The sequence below is a fragment of the Micromesistius poutassou genome, assembly GCF_964030765.1.
Source record: "Micromesistius poutassou genome assembly, chromosome: 21".
In the NCBI taxonomy this organism is placed as follows: Eukaryota; Metazoa; Chordata; class Actinopteri; order Gadiformes; family Gadidae; genus Micromesistius; species Micromesistius poutassou.
Window position 1 is genome coordinate 4781630 of NC_140291.1, and position 15035 is coordinate 4796664.

General features: G+C 44.7%; 1 protein-coding gene across 1 annotated transcript; it reads left to right on the forward strand.

Moving 5' to 3' along the window:
* Positions 1-3855: 3855 nt before the first annotated feature.
* LOC311366779 (protein FAM13C-like) lies at positions 3856-13963 on the forward strand (the record flags this gene model as incomplete). The annotated part of the gene is made up of 11 exons (XM_084485562.1): positions 3856-4072; positions 7839-8271; positions 9642-9780; positions 10283-10364; positions 10762-10843; positions 11396-11519; positions 12028-12111; positions 12435-12533; positions 12809-13008; positions 13407-13508; positions 13849-13963. The coding sequence occupies 11 exons, from the start codon at positions 3856-3858 to the stop codon at positions 13961-13963; spliced, it is 1677 nt and encodes a 558-aa protein (XP_084341688.1).
* Positions 13964-15035: the final 1072 nt, after the last annotated feature.

The following is a 15035-nucleotide window of genomic DNA, read 5'->3' on the forward strand; positions in this document are numbered from 1 at the left end:
CTGAAACACACACACACACACACACACACACACACACACACACACACACACACACACACACACACACACACACACACACACACACACACACACACACACACCTGGCAGAAATAAATAAGGCAGTGCAATTTTATCAGAGGTCAAAAGTGTGCATTTTTCTCTCAGTGAGGTTTAATACTCTCTTCTGTCTCTCTCTTCAAATCCCCATCACTTACAGCCTAGCAGAACTGGGTCAGGGGAGAAGTCAATAAAAAATCCATTACATTGTATACATTTATGGCATGTTGCACTGCGCCTAGAGGGTTTATGGTTTTCAAGCCAGAGTGACCGTCTGAAGCCATTTGAATCAAAAGTGGTAAATTTGATTTAGTTCATGGATTGGAAAATGTAAATCCTCAATAACTGTATTGCGCATGTCATTTTAGAGCAGAGCAGAGCAGCCGGAGGAGTCCGCATACGGCCGAGAGGTCGGAACAATAGAGCGTCGGAGAAATGATATGGACCCGAAGTGAACTGACAGCTGTCTACTGAAAACATCTTTCTCGAATGCCGCCTGAATGCCGCCTTGTTGCTGGTGACGTAAAGAGGTCAACCGGTGGCTCTATTACCGCTAGTTAAAATGGGCACAGCGCCACCTATCGTACCGGGGCATGACACGCTTCGGCCAATGAATCGATTTACTCACCGCCATGTATTCCCGGACAATTGCAGTTGTCCAATTTCGGAGCATAGTCGAACTATGGCTTTAATCGGATTACGCTGTGCATGTAAACGTAAATATAAATGTAAATAAAACTGACTGTACCCTGACAATATCTCAGAAATATTCCAGTACATTCCTTTGTAATTGCTCTTACATGTTTCGTTTGAGGTATTGGTTGGTTCACAACGTTATCGCTTATTATGTCTGCAACGTTTAAAGTATGTTATATTTCATCACATATATTGCATCCCTTCAGAATAATATAAGCAAACAATGCTATATCGTGTGAGAGTGTAGACAGAGGAAACAGTGCTTTCTATTGGTTCCTCTCCTCTGCCTCTGCATGCGGGCGTCTCTGTCTTGCTCTCCCTTATTCTGAAAGAAAGTATGAAATTATGTGGGGGAAAGAAAGAGGTTCTCTGCTTTAATTTTCTCGCCTCATATCCAGTCCCCACTATCACTCCCACCGCAGGGCAGCGTGCATCACCACACACTCACACACCCACACACAAGCACATGTGTGTGCAAATGTGTATGTGTGTTTGAGGGTGTGTGTGTGTTTGGGAGGCAGGGAACTCCATGTTTGCTCTTGTGGATGTGCTTTAATGAAGTACTGTGCGTGTGTGTGTGTGTGTGTGTGTGTGTCTGTGTGTGTGTATGTGTGTATGTGTGTGTGTGTGTGTGTGTGTGTAAGGATGGTAGCTCTGTTTGCTCCTGTGGATGTGATTTACTGCACGTGCATGCAAGTGTGTGTGTGCGGGCGTGTGTGCTAGGCGGGTAGCTGTGTGTGTATGTGCTTTAGTGTGTGTGTGTGTGTGTGTGTGTGTGTGTGTGCGTGCCGTGTGCTCTCATGGACGTCCTCTAGTGTGTGTTCTGTGCAGCAGCAACTTGCGTCGACCTGCGTCAGCCAGGAGGAGAGTCACGGAGAGCAAGAGAGGCAGAGAGAGGGAGAGAGAGAGAAAGAGAGAGAGAGAGAGAGCGAGAGCGAGAGCGCGCGCGAGAGAGAGAGAGACAGAGAGAGAGAGACAAAGAGGGGAAGAGGGGAAGAGAGAGAGAGAGATGCAGAGGCAGATCGCCCAGAGGAAAGCAGTGTGCTGAGCGATGACTCATCCCGACATATGTGGGATATGGGAGGATGTTTTCTCCATCACACAGCGGCTCCCCTCTGCACCACATCAATATTCATGTTCCTGCTACGGCCAGTCAGCTGGGGTGTTCCCCCTGATCCCAATGTTAAATAGGTAATGGAACACCACTGAACCACACAAATAGGATCGTATTGCTCTTTGAAAAAAAATATACAATATAAAATGAAAGCCACAGGCATACACACACGTTCGTGAGAAGGGTGCCTCCTTGGAACAGATGCTAATGAAAGATGATTGTCTTATGAAAGGAGCATGTCATGTCCATGTCCATTGTGCTTTGAGTGCATGTAAGTCCTGTACCGATTTAATCGGGTTCGATTGCCAGAGCAGTAGGGTATGGACGGCATGCTCCTCCATTCATCCATCGACACGGCCATGAAGAGTGGCTCTTGAGCAGGGCATTCAATAATTCCCCTCATTATTTGCTTGTGTCAACCGAGATATGGGAATCGTCACACACACACACACACACACACACACACACACACACACACACACACACACACACACACACACACACACACACACACAAAGATACAGGAATCATGCATAAATTATATCGAATGTGTAGGCGTCATATACCGTCTGCTATCTCCTATCGACCGTGTGTGTGTGTGTGTGTGGGTGTGTGAGCGTGACTGTGTGTGTAGTAAAGGGTGTGGGCTAGGGTTGCAGCTTCATTCATAAAAAAAAAGAGCGAGCTCAAATGGGGGAGGGAGAGTGAGGATGAGAGAAGGAGCCAGGGCGGGGCTATTACTCACCTTACACACGCGCACACACACACACACACACACACACACACACACACACACACACACACACACACACACACACACACACACACGTCGAGAAGCACCCAGCTCCTACTGATGTTGGGCAACACTAAAAAAAATACAGAGAATCCCTTTTACACCCTCTTCGGCATGTTAGTAATTTCATCATTTCCACATTCCTTCCCACTCTCTATATCGATTCAATCCTATTTTGCACCCACTCACTACTTATACATTACGTACATACCATTAGCTTATAGCCCCCCTCCTCACACACCGCATCTTTACCCACTCCCACCCCTCCGCCTATCAGAGGAGTCAGACCTACGTAGATTTTCGGTGGACAGTGTGCGTGACGCCAAACTTGCCTCCGCCCCCTCCTCTCGCCTCTGCAAACCGGTGTATAAATAATCAAGGACCGAGGGGGGAGAGAGAGGGACACGATGGTAGAGATAGGTAGGGATAGGCTGGATATATATAGAGAGAGAGAGGGAGAGAGAGTGTTAGGGAGGAGAGCGATGCAGCATTAGCATCACCATCACCAGTAGCCACATACGCGCAGTCACACGAAGGCAACCAGAGAAGACGCAATAATTCATTCATTCAGCGAGCGTGCGTCAGGAAAACGGATATCTTTAATGTGCATTCCGCCCGGTGGTTTTCAGAATCGAACTGAAGACTGGAATTCGTTCATGAAGAACAGAGGGGATGGAAAAAAAGGAAACGCGCGATATTTAGATTCGTGTAATTGGAGCGGAGAGGATCTGGCCACGGCGTCTTTGACGCAAATGCGATGGAGCTGCATTGGATCTTGCTGGTGGCTTGAGTGATTTATTGAAAGACGCGCTTGTTGGATTGTCATTGCGAATGAAATTGGGGGATTATTCTTGGCTCGACTAGAAGGATTTTTTATTTCACTTCATGTAGGATTTAGTAAAAAAAAAAAAAAAAAAAAGAAAGAAGTAATGACCACCGGAGACGAACCCGTCGTGATCAGCAGATTAAAAAATCCACATGCTCGTTTTTTCCCGCGTGTTTCGTCAAGCCGCGGCATAAGCGTCGGTTGCTTCAACAATTAAATTATAAAATCACAAAAAATCAGAAAGTGCTCCTGCCACTTTGCCTTACTGCCCTAGTTTCCGACACAATGTGGCACCAAAACTGAATCCAAGACCCCCTACCCCGCAGTTCACTGGCTAGCTTCTTGGCGTCGTGTGGACTCTCTAAAAGCATGTTCTGCTTTTGCCTACAAAGTTCCCTGTTGAAGCTCCAGGCGTTGGAGGTGGAAGGCGGCCCGTCGTTAGGGTCGTCTCCAGAGGACAGCCCCCCTCCCCTGGGAAGCAAAGAGCAGGGACGCTCTTCGTGTGCCATGGGCGTTCGGGGAGAGAAGGAAGGCAATACTTTGGCTTTGTGTCACAGCTGCCCTGCAGACGAAAACAGCCCTCCAGGTAGGCTACTACAGGGTGTCATGACACGGTGTCTTTTGATGTGTGGCGTTGTAACGTCCTTCTGTTTCTCCATCACATCGCTCTCTTTGCTCGTCACGACTGCTCTGCATTTGCCAGAAAACATCCCACCAGTCGTGCGTTTGGTGGTGCGTTTACATTTTTAGGCTATTCGCTCATTCCTTCTTGCACTGCTACGGCTATGCCCACCCACCACCACCACCACCACCACCTCCTCCACCTGGCTCTTATCAACGTCACTAGTTTCATTGAATCATCTATTTTGATAAAGACACATTATGTGGATGTGGATTATTTCAAAGTCCATTGGGTGTAGTTAGTAGGCAAAGCTGTTGGTGTTGGCTTTTGTAACATTTGGGCTGCAGTGATGGTTTGAACTTATTGAACTTTGACCTTCCATTAGCTTATTTTGTTTTGTAACACTGATCCAAATTTACTTATACTGACTTGACTTGACGCCCCCCCCCCCCCCCCCCCCCCCCACACACACACACACACCAACACACTCACATCTGCGCACACACACACACACACACACACACACACACACACACACACACACACACACACACACACACACACACCTATACACACACGCACACCTATACACACACGCACACACACACACACACACACACACACACACACACACACACACCTATACATACCTGCACACACACACACACACACACACACACACACACACACACACACACACACCTATACATACCTGCACACACACACACACACACACACACACACACACACACACACACACACACACACACACACACACACACACACACACACACACACACAATCACATACATACACACACACACACACACACACACACACACACACACACACACACACACACACACACACTCAGACGCAGAAACACACAGACACACTTACAGACATGCACCAGAGATTTGAAAGGCAGCCTAGACATTGGGCTTCAGCCCAGAACACTTCAAACAGCCTAACCAGCAGTCACCTATTCATTATCTTATCCTATCCACTCATTACATATCAGCCCACAGTGGACATCAACATATTGCTACTTCATCTGTTCATCGTCGTAGATGGACTCAAATTGCTTGTATGTTATTTACAACATATAGGCAGCCATCTCATCACACATATCCCCATGCTCCTCCTAAAGACCCCACAACACTCCACAGCACTGGTTATCCTGTTGCCCTGGGCGACCGGAGTTGAGCAAAGTGCCACTCATCCCATGTGGGCTTGGTTCAGCTCCTTGCTGCGGGCCAGACCATTCAATCCCCTCTGAGATCAGAGAGGAGAAGGGTTCACCACCCCGAACACTGTTTGTGAGCTTGTTTTGAATTATTTAAATATGGTTTATGTATCACTGTCATCAGTATCACTATTATAAGAGACAGTTCAATATGACGGCCATTTGTGTTGAGTCCACTTCTACTAAAAGTTAGCTGTGTCGTCTTTATTGGTCGTTTGTCTCTTCCAATCCTTCAGTTCACTAACTTCCTGAGACCATTAATTGAATTCCTGTATCCCCTAACTAGGTTTTTGCTGTTGATCTCTCACTCTCTCTCTCTCTCTCTCTCTCTCTCTCTCTCTCTCTCTCTCTCTCTCTCTCTCTCTTTTTTTGTTATTCTCCCATTAGCCTCTCTTTCTCACTGCGTTATATAGTGCTTGTTTAGAAAGGCGTAGCACATAAAGGCGCAGACACACTTGAGTATATGGTAGCCTACACATTCTACACATTGCCGTGCAATACATAGAATACCACAACCTCCTATCTTTGATGAACTCAGGTTGGCAGGTGTCTGTTGTTGACCTTATTAATATATCACTTATGCAATTCATTTTATTTTTAAATGAAACAAACAGGTTTCACTCATCTGAATTAAAAAACGTAGGCTTAATAATTTGACCCCATTTTAACTCCCTATTATGCACTTGACTACCCAGAAAAATAAAACCTCTGCTAGCTTTGTATGCAGATTCCTATACCCAATCTGCACTCTGTCTTTTTTAGGAACTAGCAACTTTGGTAGCTGCTCCATTGTTGATGATATGCTTTCATTGTGCTTCTCTACCTCACTCTCCATCGCTTTGGATGAAAGCAACTACCGAACGACTAAATGCAAATGTGGTTTTGTTTTGATGTGAATCAAAACCTTGAAGGGGAAACATTGCAAATGCATTCAAAACCAGCAGTTATATAAACATTTTTGTAATTATGTGAATCACATCTAGCTCAATCATTATCATTTCACTCACTGAATTTAGTATGGCTTTAAATTTGAATTCTAAAAGAATGTGCAGTGAAAGAAGTTGAATCACATCGTCACAGCGGCACCTGGGGGAGACATACAAGTATATAACACTGAGTTTGCGGATACGATTTCGAACCATTTAAGTGTCGAGGGCGTGACAGCAGTGGAAGAGACCAAATGTCATCATTATTTCAGGTCTCAGGGAGCATGGCGCGTGCGCCGCTCTGTTCCTCTCTCACGCAAGACCCACCTGCCTGTGCCCACCGCAGACTGCAGTCTGCTGAGCCATGCCTACTCTGCTATTTATAGAACACGCACGCACGCACGCACGCACGCACACACATACACACAAAGACACACACAAAGACACACACACACACACACTCTGACTCTAAGGATGGCACGTGAGGGCTGGCTGCTGATTGCACAGCACCGACGCTAACAGTGGATCCTCTGAGGAGCCTTCCTCCACAAGGCTCAATGCTGCTCTGGTAGACGGGCTTCTTCATAGCCACTGCAAGGCTCACCGCTTTTTGACGGAGCCTCTCCAATATGCCCAACAGCTCAGTCTCCCCTCTAACCCTATATCGTCCTCCTGTCCTCCTCATTCTGTCACTGTGTTATGACCGTTGTCTTGCAAAGCACCGTGTGCCAAACAGTTGTGTAGTCTTTCGGTTTTCTGACATAGCTTTTCTAGGGTTGCCGTCTATGTAATCATCATTATGTATGTGTTATTTATATCTATATTTTTACTTGGCATAGCGCGAGTATTGTTATGGTACTGTCAGCCAGGCAGGGTAACTCTATATGTGGAAGATTACACAGAATATTGATTTCATAGCAAATTCTAAGTGAGGCTGAGAGCAACTAATATCGGAGCAACTGCCAGGTTTGCTGCTGCATGATCTAGTTTCCACAGAAAACAAGCAAATACATGCCATGGATATCTGTAGGAGTTCTGTGCCAATTCTTTTTATTAAAAAGTAATGCCTTAATCCACTCAAGTAGACTGCCGTCTATTAGACCTAACCTACCTGCTCCTTGTTTACTTGTGATTACATAACACTAAAGGCTGTCTAAAAGGTATCTGTGCTGTGCTGACAGCAGTCTGCTCACATCAGTGGCTGCTGATAATATACGCTATCTGATGGATGCTTCCATCCAAAGCTTCTTACAGTATTGTGAGTGCATACATGTTGTAGCATGTCGTGGCTCTAGTGGGAATCGAACTCCTAACCCTGATGATGTTCTAAATACTGGGGGAAGCCAATAGCACAGCCCGCGACATGGATGTCCAACTCCCGACTCGAAAAGGTACTTGCTTCGATCCCCTGTATCTGCAGCCTCCCTACCCTAACCTCTATGACCTGGATCCGAATTCACTGGAGAGTGGCTTATGCCAGAAATATCCGCTAAAGAATAATAGTGATTAACAGCAACACTGTCTCTGTGTGTGTGGTGCTGTTTCTTCTCTACCTCAGAGTCGCTGACGGTCTACACCCGACCCCCACAGTCCACCAAGCACCAGCCCTTCGCGCCTCTGCATGCCCACCAGCAGCAGCAGCAGCACCACCAGCAGCAGCACCACCACCCGTCCCTCCAGCCTCTGCACCCCCTCACCCCACCGCCCAGCCCCCACCCCTCGCCCTACTCCCCCCAGCGCGGCGGCGGCGGCGGCATGCCTGGGGCGAGCGGCGACTTCGGGGGGGTGCTGGCGGTCTACGGAGGGGAGGACGGGCGGGAAGGAGGAGGAGGCGGGGGAGGGGAGGCGGACGCAGGGGCGGGGGCCCTCCTCCACCTGATAGGCGGGGGCCACAGCCCGCTGCCCTCTCCGCGCTGCTCCGGCCACAGCCTGAGGTTCAACTCCGACCCGGAGGCCGCGCCCTCGCCGCCCTGCGCCCAGCAGTACATGCTGTGAGTGTCTGGCCCGCCTGTCTGTCTGCCTGTCTGCCTGTCTGTCTGTCTGTCTGTCTGTCTGTCTTTCTGTCCATGTAACTTGTCTGTATAGCTGTGTAGCTATCTTTCTGTCTCTCCTCACTCCTATGAAAGGTCACTCCTCTTTGTGTGTATGTGCAAGTGTGTGTGTGTTCACCGGCTCCCCGATGGGTCAAAAGCAGAGGAAGAATTTCCCCTAAAAAGGGACAATAAAGGATAACTTAACTTAACTCTCTTTCACGTGCGCTCTTTCTCTTTCACTTCCCTCTGTTTGTTTGTTTGTGTGTCTTTCTGTCTGTCTGTCTGTCTCACTGTCTTTCTGGTGGTTTCTCTGGCTGACCTTCTGTCTGTATGTAAATCTGTGTGGCTGTCTGAATAGCTCTCTCTCTCGCTCTCTCGCTCTCTCTCTCTCTCTCTCTCTCTCTCTCTCTCTCTCTCTCTCTCTCTCTCTCTCTCTCTCTCTCACTTTGTTGCTCTTTGTCTGTCTGTCCATCTGTGTATTTCCGGCACTGCCAGAGGCCATGTCTGGTGGACAACAGGTTCATCACAATGGTGTTCAGAACAGCCCCTCAGGTGATCACATGACTTTCCGCTCCAGCGCAGCGACTAAAGAATTTCGGTTTCATTGCAACCGCCCCCCGGCTTGATATTTTGTATTCTATTTTCGTCTTTGGTTCCTCTTGCCTTTGTGAATTTTAATACACTGTGATGCAGCTAATTTGCTTCTACCAGGGCTAGTTATACTAGTTATAACATGATTTGACTATCTAGATCTGAGTGTGTGTGTGTGTTTGTGTCCGTCCCTGAGTGTCTGTGTGTGTGTGTGTGTGTGTGTGTGTGTGTGTGTGTGTGTGTGTCTCTGTGTGTGTCTCTGTGTCTGTCCGCCTTGTCTGCGTGTGTGTGTGTGTGTGTGTGTGTGTGTGTCTCTTGCTCATTTTTGCACACATGTCCTCTAGTATGGAGTCATTTGTGCATGAAATGCAGTGACACTAATTAAGGCTAAATGACTTTGTGATAAAGGAGTTTGAATAGCTTTCATCTCTTCCATTGCAGCCATGCATAGACCCAGACTCTCCTTAATAAAAGTCTGAATAAAAGAGTATAATAAAAATCCCAGACTTTTATTATACTCCACTAACCCTAACCCAATCCATATATGTTAAAATCTAGTTTAAATAAATGACATGTTATATTTCACCGCATTCATACTTTTCTGATATATATTTGACTCTAGCTACAGCCCAAGCCTAACTTCATAACAGTGGTGAGATGAAGAGGAGGAGAGGAGAGGAAGAGCAGGAGTGGTAGAACTATGACGATCTCTGACCTCTGACCTCCTTTCTTTTCAGGGCAAGGGGTCGCGAGCGGACCGAGGGTCCAGCGGTGGTGTCTCCGTCCTCCGTTCCTCTCCTCACCCGACACATCGGCACCCTGAAGAAGAAAGTCCGCCGTTTCGAGGAACGCTTCGAACAGGAAATGAACTACAAGGTGTGCAGTCTTTGATCACAGAGCTGTGGAGTCAACAGGTTCATGCTTGGGGGAATCCCCAACAAATGCTGTGTTATGTTTATCTCTGAACACATGTATTTTTGACCATTGGTTTAGCACCCTCTGCTGGAAATGCATTGGTATTGCAAGAAGACTGGGTTAGAATGAGAATACATATAATGATGATAGTATTGGATGACACAGATGATCAGGGTAATTACAAACATATAAAATAATAAGTAATTGAGAAATATTGTAAGAAGCACACTACTGCCACACAGATCGGGTTCCTTTAGGAAAAAGGTTAAATAGTTGCCTAGTACTTTCAAACTGGTTTATGTGTTTTGAGAGTTCACTGGCCTAATGTTTCTTGTAGAAATAAATTCAATATGTTTCAATATTGTATTTAAATAGAAATAGTAGCGCAATAGTCTTGAGTTCAGTCTCCCGCTTTGTTTTTCTGTTTCATTAATTTGCTTATCCTGTTGTTTTTGTGTTTTAGCCGTCCTACAACGACAAAAATGCCAACCCTGAGATGGTGAAGGTGATGTTGGACCTGGCCAAGTCTCGCAAACAGCTCAAAGGTAGGAAGGAATTATCACTCATCAACACAGTCAAAGTCAATGTCAGCTTATTATATTATCTTGTTTATTAAGCCAAATCTTTATTTCCCTCATTTAATAATGTTTTTTATTTTGTTGACCAAAACAAACATAAAAAATGCATTTTGTAATTTTTTACTTTAATTGAATAATGAAGTAATGAATATGAATTATTGTGGTTAGGTAGAATTTTAACAAAATGATTGGTGAATCATTTATAATTCATATTTTAAATATGTCTATGACAGAAAAGTATGACATCATTATTTGACATGCTTGACTGCTGATGTATTTATTTGAATCAATTGTAAAAATGTAATATGAATAACACAATGTTTTCTTCCATCTGTCCTCTTGGGGTGCTGTATCTTCCTGCTAGAGATGAAGCTGAGACATTCTGTTTTTGATTCAAACGACCTGGGCCCCGAGGGAACAGCTGGGGACTCCACCCAGCTCTCCAGGTAGCCCTCGTGTTATTAAAGGCCTTGTACATCGCACTGCCACCTCGTAATGAACACCTCCATTTTGGAAGCTTAAGAGCTTTGAAAGGTTACTTAGTGTGTTGGACTTATGTTGTTGTGTTTGAAATGGCAGAACGGTTTCTTAGGTGAGACGTGGCCAAACAAAGTTTTCATTAGCCTGGGTTATTGTATGTTCAGGTTGATCTAGGATTTTACAGTACTACAAATCTGTTGTCCTCTGAAAATTCGCCAACGAAAAATCCCATGATGCATTTTGCTGTACAATCCCTATACACGATGCACTATACACTATAACACAACACTTGCTTCTTACATGAAAGATTAAAGCAACTTAATTTTACTTATTATATATCACCCAATTATATTTATTGACCTGCTCCATGTAGTGCACTTGCAATCTATCTTTAAACTTTAGTTTTGTCTGTTCCGTAGTTTTAACTTTGATAAATGCACAATCCAACCATGATGCATCTGTAATTTGATGATACTGTATTTATTCACTGTTGATTCACTTTTGATCTTGTGCTGCAGGTGCGGTTCTAGCCAGCAGGGGGAGCCAGAGCAACACAAACCCACATTGGAGGAAACGGTTGAGTCACTATTCGGAAGGCTACAAGAAAAGAGACAGACGTTGGGCTTGCCTGACAATATGAAGGTAAAAAACCAAACAAAATATGAATGTCTGCTGTTTGTGTGTGACATAGCTTAAGTGTGTATGTAGTCACATAAATGCTTGTGTACATTTCTATATTGTGTGTTTGTGTGTGTGACGTCTGTGTGGCTTTCTGTGTATGTTCTGTGCGATTGCTGTGTGTCTTCTGTGTGTCTCTCTATCTGTGTGTACGTGTGCTTGTGTGTGTGTGATTGTCTATATGTGCCTGTATTATGTTTTGTTTCTGTTTGCATGTTCCGTGTGTGTCCCATGAGTATTTTCTGTGTACTGTGCGTGCTCCTAATGCGTGCCGTGTGTGTGTCCCATGTGTATGCTCTGGGTATTGTGTGTGCTCCTACTGTGTGTGTGTGTGTGTGTGTGTGTGTGTGTGTGTGTGTGTGTGTGTGTGTGTGTGTGTGTGTGTGTGTGTGTGTGTGTGCGTGCGTGCGTGCGTGCGTGCGTGCGTGTGTGTGTGTGTACCATGCTAACCCTGTGTGTGCGGGGTCTCTAGGAGATGACCCAGGGCCAGATGGTGCTGGAGAAGATCACGCTGCAGAAATGTCTCCTGTACTTCGAGAGTCTCCACGGACGACCGGTGAGGGAGACCTGCAGACCTCACATCACAATAATATTGAGTCATGAAGTCAGACAATCAAAACAACAACAAAAATGCATTTGAGCCCAAAACTGAACTGAAAGACAAATGTTACATTTTTTTACTTGATATATTTATTTTATTACATTTATGTCATTTCTTCCCATCCTTTTTATATTTTTTTCCTGTTATATAACTCATATTAACATCATGTCTCACTCTCTCTCTCTCTCTCCCTCTGTCTCTCTCTCTCTGTCTCTCTCTCTCTCTCTCTCTCTCTCCCTCTGTCTCTCTCTGTCTCTCTCTCTCTATATCTCCTCCAGGGTTCTAAGCAGGGGAGGAACCTGGTAAAGCCTCTCTATGACAGATACCAGATGATCAAGCGTCTCCTGTGTGCCAGCCCCACCACCATCACTACCATAGTAAGATGCTCATTGTAACCTTATAGCTATTAATTATAATTTTTTCTAATACATTTTCTAAGTGTCGTCTGTGAGTTATGTCACTTCCTGCAACTAAATGTCACTTCCTTTCAACCATGTTACATCCTTTGTGACAATGAAAACTAAAACTAATCTTCAACATGTCAACGGGTAAAAAATTCAGATTGTGAATCCTATATATGTGTAAATGTAGATGCAATTCAAGTATAAAACAACAGAATAAATAATGTGTCATCTTTCTCCGTCATGGTAAGGAGGAGGAAGAGGGCTCCGATGAAGATTACACCAACCACCATCAACCGGTCCCGCCCCCTTGCAGAGTGACGTGGCAAGCGGCCAATGAGGAGGACAGCGACCGGGACAGTGACCCGGCCTTAGTGTCTCCCATAGTGGAGGTGAAGGACGTACGCGAGAAGTCCCCCATCACGGTCATAAATCTCCACGAAGCGTCCAGGTACACATCATGTCACCATGAGGACACCTAACTGGAAAAAGTCAAACGTGACCAATCTATTGGTTTTCCATAACGAGGAAACCAATCAGAATTGATCTACCCTCTATAGCAGCTCATACCATGACACATACATAGCTAATATGCATGTAGTAACACGTTTAACAGAGATATCTATGGGATTACATGTGTTTGTCTTATTGTACTGAAACAAGTGAAACTATTCTTTGTTTCTAATAAATAATATTGGATTATAAAATGAAAAATAATAAGATAAGATAATTTATTGTCAATACATTGAAAGTACCTACATTGAATTAGGACTTACTGGATAGTAGATTGTAACTACATCGCATTACCTGATTTTAGGATTTTTTATGAAACTATTTCTGACGCCGCAGGTCGGAGCTGGTGCTGAGTTTGCGTGAGACGCGGGTAGAGAAGAAGAGGATCCGTAAAGGCCTGAGGGAGTTTGAGGACGAGTTCTACAGGCAGACCGGAAGGTGAGCGACCGCCCAATGCTAGACTGCACCCAGAAGCGCTGACCTCAGAGCAGAGTGCTCTGAAGCCTGATTCGTCAGACTCGTTTTTCATTACCACTACTATTTTACTGTTGGATGTGAAAAGATTTTTTTCATAAATTAATAAAAATAAAATATTCTAGCTGTTCGGAATGTTTTTATATGGAAAAAAAATTGTTTTTTTTCGAGCAATCTCATTGGTCGAAAAAATATATGTTGTTTGCATAAACGAGGGAACTAATATTTTTTTGTGGCTGAGAACCAGTCGTGTTGCTGTCTGTTGGTTCTGACTGACCTAAGTCTGTGTGTTTATTGCTCACAGAACGTGCCAGAAGGAGGACCGCACGCCCATGTCGGAGGAGTACCAGGAGTACAAGCAGCTCAAGGCTAAGCTCCGCCTCCTGGAGATCCTCATCAGCAAACAGGAAGTGAACTAGCCACCAACAGCAACGCTACTTCCTGGTCTTGTTTTGTAATTAAAGTACCGTACATATACAAATAGTTCATTTTTGTGCCACCAAAGTGTGCACCCTGAAAAGTGTGAACGGCATAAAAACAGTGTACATTAAGTCGACTCAAGTGCGCTCACTTGCTGTGAATATGCAGGAAGCGTAAACGTAAAGCGCACATTTCCCTCATGTCCTGTCCTCCACATCTACGTGTACTCACTGAGATGCATACCTGCATATATGTGTCAATGATATTAATTAAGTCATTTAAGGTGGATATTGATTCTCTTTAGGTGGACTCAGCAAAAATGATACCTATCATCTGATCAACTCAAAAATGCCTTTGTCCTTTCAACAGATTCTATTTCAGAGACCAAAACCTTGGCCTAGACTTTTCTATCTATTGTGATGACCTTGAGTGTCTATGTGTGCACATGCTCAACTTCAATGTTCGATTTGTATACTTGTTATTTTCTAACATGACACTTGTTTCAGCTCTTATATATGTAGTACATGGGCAAGTAGGGATTCCATCGCTATTATTCATTCGAGAAAATCAAACCTTTTCTCTGGTGTAAATAACATTATGATTTATAACCCCCCAAAAAAATAAATCCAGAGGGTGGGAATAGGCAAAGGGGTGCGTTCCAAACTGACACTAGAATGCACTTTAATACTGAGGAGTAGGCATGAGAAGAACAAAGAACAGCAGAGGGCTGCTCAATCCATAGAAGCACTTTGTCAAGTTGAAAATTAATGAATGAAAAGTGTTGACCATGCATTGTTGTTGCTGTTGAATGTGTTGGTGGAGGCGCTGGTTATAGTGGGGTTCAAAGAGCAAACAAGTTTCGGTTGGACCAGTTGATTTAGAAAATTTGATCATATTGCATCAATATCACCTCTTTTTTATCAACAGTCATCTAAATTGATATTTGCCCCCTTGATCGATTGATTGAAGGCGTTCAGTAGAAGTGTGCCTACAGAATCAGAATGATCCTGAATGAAACGGATCTGTATTCACTTTGGAGAAAAGCTTCTGCTTAATGACAAGATAGAAAAT